The sequence below is a fragment of the Poecilia mexicana genome, unplaced genomic scaffold (genome assembly GCF_051168715.1).
Source record: "Poecilia mexicana isolate PSO_F unplaced genomic scaffold, ASM5116871v1 scaffold_17, whole genome shotgun sequence".
In the NCBI taxonomy this organism is placed as follows: domain Eukaryota; kingdom Metazoa; phylum Chordata; class Actinopteri; order Cyprinodontiformes; family Poeciliidae; genus Poecilia; species Poecilia mexicana.
This window is the reverse complement of record NW_028263386.1, coordinates 11,790,074-11,804,370: the sequence shown is the minus strand read 5'-3', so window position 1 is coordinate 11,804,370 and position 14,297 is coordinate 11,790,074. Positions and strand designations below refer to the sequence as shown.

At 37.7% G+C, this 14,297-nt stretch overlaps 1 protein-coding gene across 4 annotated transcripts in view; it reads left to right on the top strand.

Moving 5' to 3' along the window:
* Positions 1-1,396: 1,396 nt before the first annotated feature.
* The window catches only part of mib1 (MIB E3 ubiquitin protein ligase 1), a 60,658-nt gene continuing 47,757 nt past the window's right edge, over positions 1,397-14,297 (top strand). For all 4 annotated transcript variants that reach the window (XM_014998305.2, XM_014998304.2, XM_014998303.2 and 1 more), the window contains exons 1-9: positions 1,397-2,304; positions 4,363-4,534; positions 6,223-6,352; positions 9,118-9,222; positions 10,748-10,814; positions 11,252-11,456; positions 12,157-12,340; positions 12,846-12,990; positions 13,111-13,244. In XM_014998305.2, the coding sequence (XP_014853791.1) occupies positions 2,076-2,304; positions 4,363-4,534; positions 6,223-6,352; positions 9,118-9,222; positions 10,748-10,814; positions 11,252-11,456; positions 12,157-12,340; positions 12,846-12,990; positions 13,111-13,244 (1,371 nt within the window). In that variant the 5' untranslated portion in view covers positions 1,397-2,075. The remainder of the gene's footprint in view (positions 2,305-4,362; positions 4,535-6,222; positions 6,353-9,117; positions 9,223-10,747; positions 10,815-11,251; positions 11,457-12,156; positions 12,341-12,845; positions 12,991-13,110; positions 13,245-14,297) is intronic.

Below are 14,297 nucleotides of genomic sequence, written 5' to 3'. Positions count from 1 at the left end.
CTTTCTTTTTAGCCTTTTAGTTACATTAGACCTCAGCTATTAAAAGAGAAGTAAATACAATGTGGAGTTCTACTGGCAAAAGCACAAACACATAAATGATTTAACCAGTAGTATTAACTCCGTTTGAGTACCATAATTTCAAAAGTAAAAATGTATGATCAGTTATTATAAAATTGCAGCATGTATCAAACATAACATAAAAGAAAACTGACTTCACAATTTTACACCTTGAAATTCGCTTATGTCTCTTTAAGAAGCTCCTGCTCCTTTCAACAGGCCGCCTTCACCTAATCATCACAACAATGACTTTCCATTGTGGCGATTACAACCATTCATAGGTGTGTTGGAGTGAGTAGTACTATGATAAGATCAGGAAACTAACAGTTTCACCAGGTGCTTGTTAATCACTGATGCTGTTTATATGGTGGAGCCTAGTGGGAAAGGAGAAGGGATGCTCTGTGACGCTGATGTTCGGCTGGAGACTGCAGCTAAGAGCTTTGTGGAAATAGGCTGCAATTAGTGAGAGCAAGTGTTTGGGCACCTCTGAATAGCTGAAGGGGAGATTCAAGAATTTCTCAAACATGCATGAAAGAATCAAAGTAACGTTCTAGGCATTTTTGATGAGGGAATAATATTATAACATGCCGTTAAAACAAAAAAAAAAAAAAGTGAATTTTACATAATACCCCCCAGCCCCCCTTTAAAATTTCCTTAAAAAGCCCTAATAGTCTAAGTTAACATGTTAAAGTATCTATGAAAACCCACAGGTTTATTACATAGAAACATATATTTTAGCCCTTGTGATATGTAGCGCCATAATTTGAAAATACCATACTTTTTATTTTAATTAGAATATCAGATCTAGGCAATGTTTAAGAACACAATTAGGAGTTGCAGACAGACATGTTTACACAGCAGATGGGGACCAGTCGTCACTAACTGGATGATGAAAGCAATTGAAATTGAAAATTATGTTGGGGAACAACAGATAAGCTTTTTTTCTTTGAATATTTGAGTTGCTCCCAATGCCATGTCACCTTGGGAAGTGAGTCAAGTTACTCATGTATAATAAAAATCCACCTAAATCGTTCTAAGTGGATGTAGATATCTCGAAGTCACACTGGGACCTTATGTAGCGTTCTACTCTTTGCTAAAATAAAACAAATGATTGGGGTGTCAACAAGATTATAACTGGAAAGGAGATTAAACTTATCCCTCGGTTATATTTTAAAATAAGTCCAAAAACAATGATATTTTTGAATATGTATAATACATAGTTAGGAAACGCCCAGGATTGTTTAAAATAAATATTTTAAATATGCTTTATATTTACCCTTGACAGGCATAATCACAGCTTGTAGATGTTTCAACGTCATTCTTTATATTTCCACATCAAACAGGCGGTCTCCGGCTCGGCTCTCGTCTTCGTGCTTCATCGTGCATCTCCGTAGCTAGTTGTTGCTCGTCTGAGGCTCGAACGATGATTGAGAATAATGGCGACGCGTACACTCTGACTTCATCCCATGGAGCAGGCTGGAGCAAAAAAAGGAGAACCCGTTGGATGTTTTTTGTGCACTTTTAAAAGTAACGATACGGATAAGCAGCCACGAAAAGAAGAACATTCGCTCTCAGTAACGAGAAGCCAGGAGAAATTGTACTGTTAGCATTGCTATTTGTAGCATTGTGTTCGCTAGCTTGCTAAGTTGAAGAGGTGGCTTCAATGTGTATGAACTGAAGGGGAGGTGAAAACTGAGTGGTTGTTTGCAAACTGAAGATACGCTTGCTGAATAGTGTTTGAGGATTGTTAAGATTTTCCTTCTCAATAATATCACACAGCAAGTATTGATTTGTAGATAACGTTAGCTTGTAGTTTTTGTAAAGGATCCACCAGCACCCTCCTTGGGTTAGCCAGCAGGTTAGCTTTTGTGGATTTTTTTTCTCTCCGGCTTCTTTCCTGTCTGGACTTGCTTCCACCTCAGTGGGAAACAGTCTGCCGACCCAGTGCTCTTATCAGCCCTGCTAGCTCGCTAACGTGGAAGAATTGTTGTGCTTATTTTTGCGAGCTCTTTTCGTAAATGACCACCGGCAGGAACAACCGGGCGATGATGGAAGGAGTGGGAGCCAGAGTGGTCCGCGGACCCGACTGGAAGTGGGGGAAGCAGGATGGTGGAGAGGGGCATGTCGGCACCGTCAGGAGTTTCGAAAGTCCAGAAGAAGTGGTCGTTGTTTGGGATAACGGAACTGCTGCCAACTACCGCTGCTCTGGAGCTTACGACATAAGAATATTAGACAGTGCTCCAACAGGTAACTTTATTTGTTGAATTATTTTTGCTGAACTTCTGACGCTGAGAGGCGTACGGTGCAACAGTTGAGTTTTCGTGAATAGAAGGCTTCTTTAGCCTTCTCTTCAGTTAGCCTTCGTTTCTGTGAATATAAATTGTAAACAAATAAACATGGCGGCAATTACTTGCGTTGTGCGCGCGTACACATTGTTTTGTTGCTGTGGAGAACTTGCTGTTTTTTTCTTTTTTCTTTTACAAGACGCAATTAATTGGTGGCTAACTACTAATATCTATATCAAGATATCGCTGAAAACTGAAGATTCACCTATCAGACTGTCCTTGCTGGTACTATAGATAAAAAAAAGAATATGTTGTAGCTTGTTTTGGTGGATGTAGTTGTTTGGAATCCAAATAAAACTGAAGGAATAGAAAAAAATATTCGTATTAATACATGAAAGTATAAACCAGTAGCCTTCATGTGATTTCTAGTCAACTGAAGCAAGAACATCAAAGTTGCTTGGTGCAACCACAGAGTAAGCAGGACTTTGTTTTTTGCATTGCGTCTACTTTTACACCACTAATCATGTGTAAAAGAAAGTAAATGCCATTGTAAGTACACTTAAAATTAAGAAAAATACATCATAATAGAGATGCACATTTACTGCTTTTCCTGCTTTGAGCCAGTTTTATTGACTGAAAGTAGCGGTTAAAATATCTTACTGAGAAGGTGTTATTCTGTCAAGAAGTTGACACATCACCACATAAACAAACATGACTTAATATGCCCATACATGTGATGACGGTAAGAAAACCATCAAGCTACGTATAATCACAACAAAACTTCTAAATGACATATTTTGGCTACATTTATCATTTAACAGTACCATATGGAATACAGTGGAACACTTGATTATAGGCATTAATGGTTATTGTGCTCTTAGAAATGTGGTAACAGAGAAAATATTTTTAGTAGCGAGTGTATGGAACAACACCACCACTCCCTTCATATTCAAGTGTGTCCTCATAAAATCTCAGTTTTAAGGGTTGCAAAGTTATTTGCCCCAGCCCTTTCTCTGCTCTCCAGAGTCAGCTGGGATGTTCTGTTTCTTAGAAACAGTTGGCAAAGGGTGAAGAGGATGTCAGCCCTTCTGGACAAACCAGGACCTTAAAATAACATCCAGCACAAAACACACAACATGTAAAATAATACTAATAAAAAACCCCAAAACAAACATGCTTCTAGAGAATATATTTTGTCAGAGAACTGGTATAAAAGTTAACAGAATTTTTTTTGGGGGGGGTGGGGGGTGAGTTATGGGTGAGTTTCTTTTTTCATGATGGCTTCAAGTAAAAATTGGAGGTCAGACTTTTCCATGCTGCAAAGATGTCTGGTTTTCTTTGAGATCCAGCCTGCTGATTCACATTCTGACTAATTCCGAGTTTTCAATTGTAGGCCTCATAACTCATAAATGAGGAAAACATGTGCTGCAGACAGAGGTGCAGTAGTTTGTCTCTGAAAGTTAAGTAGCTCTTAACTTTCTTAATGACAGCATATCTGAAAAAAAATTCAAGCAGTTTTGAGACTCCAACTTTTAAAAAATGTTGGTACAGATTGACTATTGTAACTGCCCCATTTTATATATATATATATATATATATATATATATATATATATATATATATATATATATATATATATATGAATGCAACATTATTATACCTTGAATGTCTTCTGTTTACACTCCCAATTACTAGCAGTAATGACCTTTTGTTTTAGACCGTATAATTTATTCAGAGGCGAAGTAGAAGTTGTCTGTAGTTATTGTTATTCTAAAGGATGAGTCACATTGCAAAAGAAAACCATTACAGTTTGCGAAAGCAGCCAGTCAGACATGATCGTAATTATTTGCTATTAAAACTGCAGCTAAGATATTAAAAACTATGCACATTATAAATATGCCCTAAAAAATTGTGCCCTTTACATAATGCATGCATTGTTGTTCTGACAGAGTACAGAGATGGACTCACACACACACTACAATCTCTATCAGTTAACCTATAAATACAAACTCCCCCTTAGGTATCAAGCATGATGGAACCATGTGTGACACCTGTCGTCAACAGCCAATCATTGGCATTCGCTGGAAATGCGCAGAGTGCACCAATTATGACCTCTGCACAACCTGTTACCATGGAGACAAGCATCACCTGAGACACCGATTCTACAGGATCACCACCCCAGGCAGCGAGAGGTTTGTTCTGCATTGCTGTCTGCCACATTAGACTTTTCCACAGATAAAGTGGATTAAACAAGTAATGCAAGCCCCGCTCTTTGTTTTGATCAGTCGGACCATTCAGAGCTTCATTCTGGCTTTGTTACCTTATGTGAGTGTGTGACATTTGAGAAGCCTTTTTGTATGCTTGCATAAGAGGCAATGGAAATCTGTCTGTATGCTCCTAACCTTCAGTTGCCAGGCAACTGCTTAGTCTTATTTTAAGATTCAGAGCTTTTAATAGAAAAAAAATCCATCTCATGTTAACTTTTCTAGATATTTTGTTTATGTGAGAGGATTGTGCCTTCTTTATCAGTGTTGATGACTTTTCTAAGTGTGTGCAGCCATGTTGTAAGACTCATCATGACATGCCTATAATTAGGGACATTAAGCATAAATGAAAAGGCTGAGATTATTTATAGAAGTTGGCAAGTTTTACATTGTGATTTAAAATGATCTTAAAATCATTTATAAAGATTCTTAATAAATCCCAGTGAATTACTAAATCTTTAGGCTTTTAACACATTTATGGTTTACTACCTGAACCTCAGCTGTTAACTGATGATGTAGATTCAGCCATCCAGGATCTCCCAAGCAAACTAGTGAAAAAGTCTAGTTACAGTCTCTTTAAGCACTTTGTAATAATGAAGTTTGAATAGCAATTTGTTCATTTTCTCATGTTTCAGCAGATTTAATGGATCATATGAAAACAGACGGCAGTTTAGAGGCAGCAAAAATTACAAAAAGAACAAAAAATACAGCACTGAAGCAGCTTGTACATAAAATGAAAATCAAATTTCCAAAAATAGTTTTGTAGTTGCTTTTTACAAGAATGTTTTTACAGTCCCTAAACATTCAAATATTTTTTTTAAATAAACATTCAAATATTTTTTTTTGAAGTATTTCAATGTTTCATTTTGAGGCAAATTATTTGACATTGGTTTGAAATACTGAATTCCTTTTATACTCTGGTTATACTCCCAAAAAAGACTACAAGTACCTCTTAGTGTAAGAACACCATATTGGAAAAATTATGCATTTCTGTAATTTAATTTAAAAACTGAAACTAATCTTCTTACTTATATGTCATATATTTTTTTCAGGCAAATGACATTATTATGAATTATTAATTTGCTATAACTTGCTATCTGGACCTTTTTAAAAGAAGTTTCATTTCTAATTATCTTTTATTTTTGATTTTATATTGACCATCAGTGTTGGAATAGTGATCTAGACTTCTGGCCTATTATAATTTTATAAATGAAGCACAAAGCTGAGCAGCTGGCAGCCTTATTTTCATTCTAGTGCGACTTTATTTCCCCCGAGGCAGACGTTGCATAATGCACCGGGGTACTGGAGGTCTCCCCACCTCCCATCCTTCCTGATGTCTGGTGGGGTGTGTTTGTTGTGCACCTCATTAAATTTTTTATAGCAACTGTTGAAAAATAAATTGCTTAGGAACTTCAGATTAATCAAAGCTGAAGTTTTGAGACAAATTATTTGAGCAGGCTAAGTCTATCTATCCTTTTAGCGATGCAAAATTTTTGTTCCTTAAGGAAAATGTGCAGCATAACCAAGCAGCTCTTCTTTAGTGTCAGGTGTGTGAGTGAGCATAGTATTTTTTATTTTTTTTTTAATCATCTGTTTCCGTTTCTACATTTGAGCAGAGTACTTCTGGAGTCACGTCGCAAGTCAAAGAAAATCACAGCCAGAGGGATTTTTGCTGGTGGCCGAGTTGTTAGAGGAGTGGACTGGCAATGGGAAGACCAAGATGGAGGCAATGCGAGGAGAGGAAAGGTAAGACACAAATAGCTAAACCTCAGCTCGGTTAGTGTCTTTTGTTTTGCTTCCTGCTCTGAAATTATAGTTGGTCGGGGTGAGTCCCCACCTGAAGGTTCAAGGAGTTCTTAGGTCAATCGGCCTTTGGCAGGAAAAACAAGTTTCTGCCACAGTATGTGATTTGATTGAAATATACATGGGTCTAGCCAAAACAGGAAGAGCTCTCCCAGTGGATGCTAGTGTAACACACACAGAACCCCAAATAAATACAAAAGCAAACCAGTCATTTTATTCAGAATAGAAAGTGCTCCTGGGACAGTGCTTCTGTGTTGATAGACTGTTGTCAGGTTCTGCTTTAGGTTTCTTCCTGTTAAAGGGGAGTTTTCCTTTCTGCTGTCGTTACATTTACGCTTAGTATCAGGGATTGCTCTAAACGGCGACGGTGCCAGCGATTGTTTACTGTCGCTACGTGTTCATCCAACAGGAGTGAAAGCTGTAAGCAAGTAGTTGACACAATCTGCTGGGTTTCCTTTGATAGAAAGTTTTTAAACCCACGCATGCTTTGTTTGGTTTGTTATACAATATTCTTTAAAATAAAAACTAAGGCCAATAAATTAAAATCAAAACCAAATCAAAATCTGAAAATTTGCGCACTATTTGTTGATTTATTTTCTTTAAGGAATGCCAAAAAAACAATCAAATAAGCAAATTCTTTGTGGAGCTGCATAGCTCTGTAGTGTTTCAGTGCCACTAAGCTTGTATCGTAGAGCAAAATTAACCAACACTTTAATCAAAAAAGATTTTTTTTGCTGTGGAATTAAAACTTGCAAACTGTAATTGATGTCATTATCATTAGAATTCACAAGGAAACCCTGCATAAATCATCATACCACATTTTAACTTACATGTATTTTGTGCTTTTGTTTGAGTTGCCACACTGGGAATAAATAAGGGACTATTATTCAATTCTATTGTGCATAGAGCTTTCAGTGCAAAACTTATTGCCTAATTTACTGGCTCCGTATATCTTTTAGTGCCTGTAGAAAGCTTTGGCTGTAGAGGTTATCTGAGGACAGCTCACATAGAAAAACAGAAAAGTACAGCTGCAATTTTTCCAGACTAATTCATCGGTGTATTGTTTTTGTAATCGGCTAAATAATTTTACTCTGAAAACATCTCATTACATAAACATACTTATTTTGTTCTTTTCCTTTACAATGTCTTTAGCAGTCTTTTGTGAAGCATCTTCATAAAAAACATATTCAGGGTAAAATGTAGCAGCCAAACAAACAAACAAAAAAAAAAAACCACATTTTTGAGGGTTGATTAGTTTTTTCTGACTCATCATTAGCCATTGGGTGTTGTCTCCTCTGCTCTCCATCATGTCACTTCACAAAACTTAACAAATGTACTCCCAACACTTTTGATCACTGCAGATTGTAAGCACTCATTTGACAGTGAATCAGATGCACTGACTGATATGACTGTTTCGAAACTGTAGCTCAGAGAGAGCGAACCAGAAATGAGCACAAATACACAATTTTAAACTCAATATATTCAATGTGCTTAAAAATGTAAGACGGTAAAAGTGATTCATAGAAATAATGAGTCAAATAAAATAATGATGTCAGTGACGAGGGATTAAAACTGATTTCTGCATTCTGGATAATGCAGAAATCCTGCACGTCATTAGAACATAATCCAATATATCTTTGTTATATCATGTGCATATCTTTGTTTTTGTTTTTTTTTTTTTTTTTCATTTTTTTCCTTACACTGTAACTGGTGTTTGTATTTGAGTCTTCTGCAGTCTCTGGAGTATTCAGTTTAACAGCCCCTCAATGTAATACATTATTTTGTACTGTTATTTAATGACGCATCTCATTAGTGTTTTATGATGCTGTCAGCAGTATGCTGTGTAGAAAACCGCCGCTACATCTCCTGCAGCCAAAATCTGCCGTTAGGTTAGCATGAATATTAAATCTTAAGGCCCATTAATCAGTTTGCTTGGAAAGCGGCCTTAAAGTAATTAATGTTGGGTTTCAGTATTTACGAAAGGCGAGCTATTTAATTAAAGAATTCATTTACTTAACTCTCGACACTCCTAATATCGTTATGAAAGCAATTTACTGCTGGTGATGGAGAGAGGAAATCTATCTTTACATTGTTTTACAAATTTTAAATAGATTTTGTGGTTCTCTGCGTGTAGCTCATTGGTTATTTATGCCTTCAGTAACACACGATGTTTTCACTTGTCAAAAGGCTAACGGTTCAGAACCATTTCCCAACATGATGTATAGATTGGTGATTTTTCATGATGTTTAGTAGTGTGTGTAATAAATAAAGATGATCTGATATTTCTTTCTCTTTCAAAAATAATGTGTAAAAAATTATGACATAAAATAAAAGGGGTCAGGATTAAATAACTTTATACTTCTGCCTAGCTCATTTTCAAATGGTTGTAAAAAAATATATGAATATATTATGGTTTTTGAATTCTGAATGTGAATATTTTTGAGATAAAAAAATTAACTAAAACTTAAAACATTTTTAGAAAATTTTCATGGTGTTACTTGAGTGCAGCTTAGATATTTATAGACAAATAAGAGGTACTGAGAGTCAGAGTGGTGACAAATACTGTGATTAGGACCCAGAATCAATAGAATAGATCAGGGTTTTCGTCTAAAACACCAAATCTGTTAAGTTGTTTGTAAAAAAAACAAAAGAAAAGAAAACACCCAAGTGTCATATCTTTATCTGAGCTGAGCTTTTCTTCTCCACAGGTGACGGAGATCCAGGACTGGAGCGCCGCCAGCCCTCACAGCGCCGCCTATGTGATCTGGGACAACGGGGCCAAGAACCTGTACAGGGTCGGCTTCGAAGGAATGGTGAGGAAGCCGCTTGTCTTCCTCACCGTCCCCATCAGTCTTCTAAAAGAACAGCTGTTAGGGGGCTTTTGTGTTTGACCACAGGGATGAGGTCTCCCTCTTTTGCTGCCAGGCCTTTGTGAGAGCCATACAGCCTGAATGTGTAAGGAGCCATTGTGCAGGCAGATGGAAGGGGAAGATATCTGCATGAGAAAAGCAATCTGTTCTTGCTTCCTTTGGGGGTGGGGGTGGGGGGGGTGATCAAGTGAACATGCAGGTCAACTTTCAGGTTTTTGCAGCCACAGCTACACACGTGTCTCAAATAAAAGCCCTCTTTTCATTGGCGGAGGGTGGCGTTGCTTTTTTACGAAATGGCCAATCGGGTTTCTTCGTTGCATGACAGATTTTTACTTTGTTATTCTAATAGATTCTAAGGGATGGAGATGACATCTGCCTCTGGAGTAAGGCATAAAATAGGCTCCCCATCTTGATAGTTTGATATTTGTTTGATTCAAGATGTCATGAAAGTCACTTCTAAGGCTTTGGAAGTTCAGGAAATCATGGAAAGAACCATTATCCACCACTGGAGAAAACATGGAACAGTGGTTAATCTTCCCAGGAGCTCCAGGCTTTTCAAATGTTATTCTAGGAGGGCATTGACGACTCAGAAGCTGGAAAAAGAACCCAGAATAATATTGAAACGCCTGCAGGCCTCATTTGGTGGTCAGTATTCATAGTTTTACTGTAAGATGGAGAGTGAACAGAAATGACATCTTATGGGGAAGTTCCCAGATGAAAACCACTGCTGGTTAACAACACCTGAACCTGACTCACATTTGCCAAATACTGTTTTGATAATCTTAAAGGCATTTGGATTAATTTACTTGTGGATTGACGAGACCAAAGTTGAACCTGTGTGTCCCGATCCATCTGGCCTCCAACTCGCATAGCATTTTAGAAAAAGAATCTCAGTTAAATATCTGCAAAGGATGCAATACGTTTGTACAAGTTTAGATGACATTTCACCTTTTAACAAATGAAATAATCGAAAACTGCCTTTTGTGTTTCCTCGCTTTATCTTTTTCTGAACTTAAAATGTAGGTGATTATATGAAAGATTTCAGTGTGACAAAACCCCCCCCCCCCGCAAATACAGAGAAATCTTTAAGGGGGAAAACACTCATTTACAGGACGGCAGTTCTCAATCTGCAGCTGGGGCTATTTGTCGAGACTTGTCATATTCAGTAATTTGGTGTTTCATCCTATGATCATCTCTGCCCTCTAACTCTGCCACAAAGGTTACACACATCTGAGTCATCAGATATGTGTAACAGAGATCTGAAGCTCTCTGTTGGTACCTGTTCTGTTCCACTGCCCAACCTTATCCGTAGGGCACTGATGTTGTTGGCATATGCAAACTCTGTGTCACGGTAGCCTAGCTGTGTAGATTTGGTTTTCTACTTCATTAATATTGCTAGTACGGCATTATATCCTTATTTAACCTATTCTACTGTTCTCATTTTTTTTTTTTTTTTTATTTCCCTCAGTCGGATTTGAAATGTGTCCAGGATGCCAAAGGAGGCTCGTTTTACAGAGACCATTGTCCTGTTTTAGGTAAGTTAGCCAGTGATGTGTCATTATTGCACCAAATTTCTCACCTCTTATTCTGGTGCAGTGAATTCAAGGGCATTAGGGCAGTTTTACTTGCACCTGTATCTGTTTAGCCACTAGATGGCAGTACTGCACAGTCATGTTGGTCTCAAAATGTAGAACACAGTGAGTGTGATCCATGCTCACTGTGCTTTAAATAAATTCTCTCTCTAATACTACAGGGCAGTTCAGTTCACTCATTGAGTTTGATATTGTTATTTTAGGTATTGCAGAAAAATGTGTGGTGTATAGTTTATGTAAAATAACAGCCCAGTATATTTTATTGATCTCCTTTATACTTCTCTTTAAGGTCACCTGCAGACTCTTAAAGCTTGAAGTGCAACATGTATTATTAATGCATTTAGTTTGTCGATAAATTTAAAGTTGCCTTCGCCTCCCAGGTGAGCAGAATGGAAACAGAAATCCGGGTGGTCTTCAGATCGGCGACCTGGTCAACATTGATTTGGATTTAGAGATCGTTCAGTCCCTCCAGCATGGCCACGGGGGATGGACCGATGGCATGTTTGAGACGCTCACAACCACAGGCACCGTGTGTGGCATCGATGAGGACCATGATATTGTGGTTCAGTACCCCAGTGGGAACAGGCAAGTACATCTTAAGACAGGCCTAGATTTACTGGCTATTAGGAAGTGGGGCAAACAAAACTATATTTTATCACGTCTTGAATTTTACGGACCTTTTTTTACTTAAAACCAGACACCACGAAACGTCCTCAAGTTTCTCTGTTGTGAGAAGGCGGTCTTTTATGATTGTTACGAGTTATAAAAAGATCAGAGTTGAGATTTGAAACTGCATTTAGCATCTTCGTAATTTGTGCACCAAATACAACCTTGTTGTTATCTACTGAAAGTTTATCTCTCTCTTGTTCCTTAGCAGCCTGGTTGATACACAGATATAGTGTAATAAAGCTAGTGCTTCCTTTTAAGTAGCTTCTTGCTTTACTTTAATCACCTCATTGTTAGTGGAAATAGCTTTGAGTCTTGTACCCTCAGTAACAGCATCCACACTAATGCTAGCGCTGCCTAGTAGGGCTTAGGGATGATGCGTTCACAGATCAGAAAAAGAATCAGGTCTGGACCTATTGGCTCATTCCTTAAAAGATTGCTTCATTTTAATGGGCTTAAAATTGCTGTCTTGACGTTCTGCTTGGGATCTTTCTTATTAATTTAGATTTTTTTTTGACAAAATGTTTGCTCAGAATTTCTATTCTGTGACCCATAAGCCACACAAACTAGTTATGTGGTTTTTAATCGTGTCGTTCTAAGGCGTCTTTTGTTTCTGCAGATGGACGTTTAACCCAGCAGTGCTAACCAAGGCCAACGTAGTGCGCAGCGGTGAAGTTGCAGCCGGAGCAGAAGGAGGAAGCTCCCAGTTCCATGTGGGAGACCTGGTCCAGATCTGCTACGACATCGACCGCATCAAGCTGCTCCAAAGAGGGCATGGCGAGTGGGCTGAGGCCATGCTGCCGGTAGGTTTTACAAACTCTTTAGAATAAACCAGACACCCTCCCGTCCTCTTTCTTTCCTTCACAGCTTGACGTTACCGTCTCCATTTTATAATGTTTATTAATTGTTTCCCAGAGAGACACATTTTATGCTCGTTTTCTCCATTATGCCAGATTGACTCTTCTCAATAGCTGCTGAGCTTTGATCACTAACCAGGGCTGTTTGCTGCCTGCTGGTTCTCCTATAGTAGCAGTCCTTGTTATTGATGACATCCTTGAGGTCAGCCTGACCCAGCTTAACATCATCAGAGAGCAGCTCTCCTATATAGCTATTATCAAGATGATGTCATTTGAAATTGGATGATTATGCTCAGTCCATTTTGTGCTGCTGGTTTCTCTTCTTTTTTGTGTTTTTTTTCTTTGATTTTCCCCTAATTTTCACAGACTCTGTAACACACAACGTTTATGCACAGCCTGAAGACAGCTACACTTCAAACACTAATGAGTTTGTCACAACACTTTTAAATAGACCCTGGGCAAGGTGGGCCGTGTGCAGCAGATCTACTCTGACAGTGACCTGAAGGTCGAGGTTTGTGGGACTTCCTGGACGTACAATCCTGCGGCTGTCACCAAGATCGCCCCCTCCGGCTCTGCTGTCAGCAATGCCTCTGGAGGTACATGTGAACATGCACTGCTGTCGCTTGGAGAGTATCATATTAGTCCTCTGTCCTCACTGCTCTCTTTTTCTCTGGCACCTACATAAAATCAATCTCTGTTTCCGCTTGTTTTCCCAGAGCGTTTGTCTCAGTTGTTGAAGAAACTATTCGAGACGCAAGAGTCCGGGGACATAAACGAGGAGCTGGTCAAGGCTGCAGCTAATGGAGATCTGGCTAAAGTGGAGGATATTTTGAAGAGGCCTGATGTGGATGTATGTAGGACTGTCATTATTAATGCTATTAATTTAGCAAAAATCGTTTCGATTAAGCAAAAGGACACATTTTCATCTCAAAAATGTCGTCTGTTTGTGTTGTCCAATTTTTTTTATTCCTATTTGAAAAACCACACCCACTTTTCTTTATATAAATTATTTTTATTTGGACTTTTATAGCAACCATTAATACATTTGCTATATTCCTAACAGTAGAGATACAATGCACATTTACATAGTCAAAGTTTGTATGGGTTCCAATGACATACATAGTTGTACACTAATAAACATATGATCCATATGTTTAGGTCAATAACAAGTGAGGTTACAAGGTTTACAAGGTTTGAAAAATCTCAAACAAATTTGCTAAATATTCCCAGATGACCACATGTGATCAAAGATGTCTAAAAAACACTTAGATATTTCACATACCCCTAGGTCACAAATTGGTCTTATGTGTTTTTAATTTTTGCATTAATTGCATACCACAAAATAAAATGTAACCAATAAATTGTATTTTAAAGTTGTAAAAACATGTATAAAGTTCAAATTCCAGCATTACTGTAATATAATGAAGCACTATGATGATGGTGAACTGTTTGACCTCTGTAGATTAACAGTACTATTTACATATTTTGGCAACACTTTATTTGAAGGGGTGTGCATAAGACTGACATGACACTGTCATAAACATGACATAACATCTGTCATGAACATAAAGAAGTCTTTATGAATGTTTATGAATGTTGTCATGAAGTGTCATTCGGTAAATAATGACACTTTTATTGCAAAGTTGCTCTAAAAGTTGCATTGAAAGTCCATTAAAAATGCCAACTTTGCATTAAATTATCATAATTTACAAAATCATGCAAAGTTGACACTTTTAGGGGTGTGCATAAGACTGACATGACACTGTCATAAACATGACATAACGCATGTCATGAACATAAAGAAGTCTTTATGAATGTTTACTAATGTTGTCATGAAGTGTCATTCAGTAAATAATGACACTTTTATTGCAAAGTTGCTCTAAAAGTTGCATTAAAAGTCCAT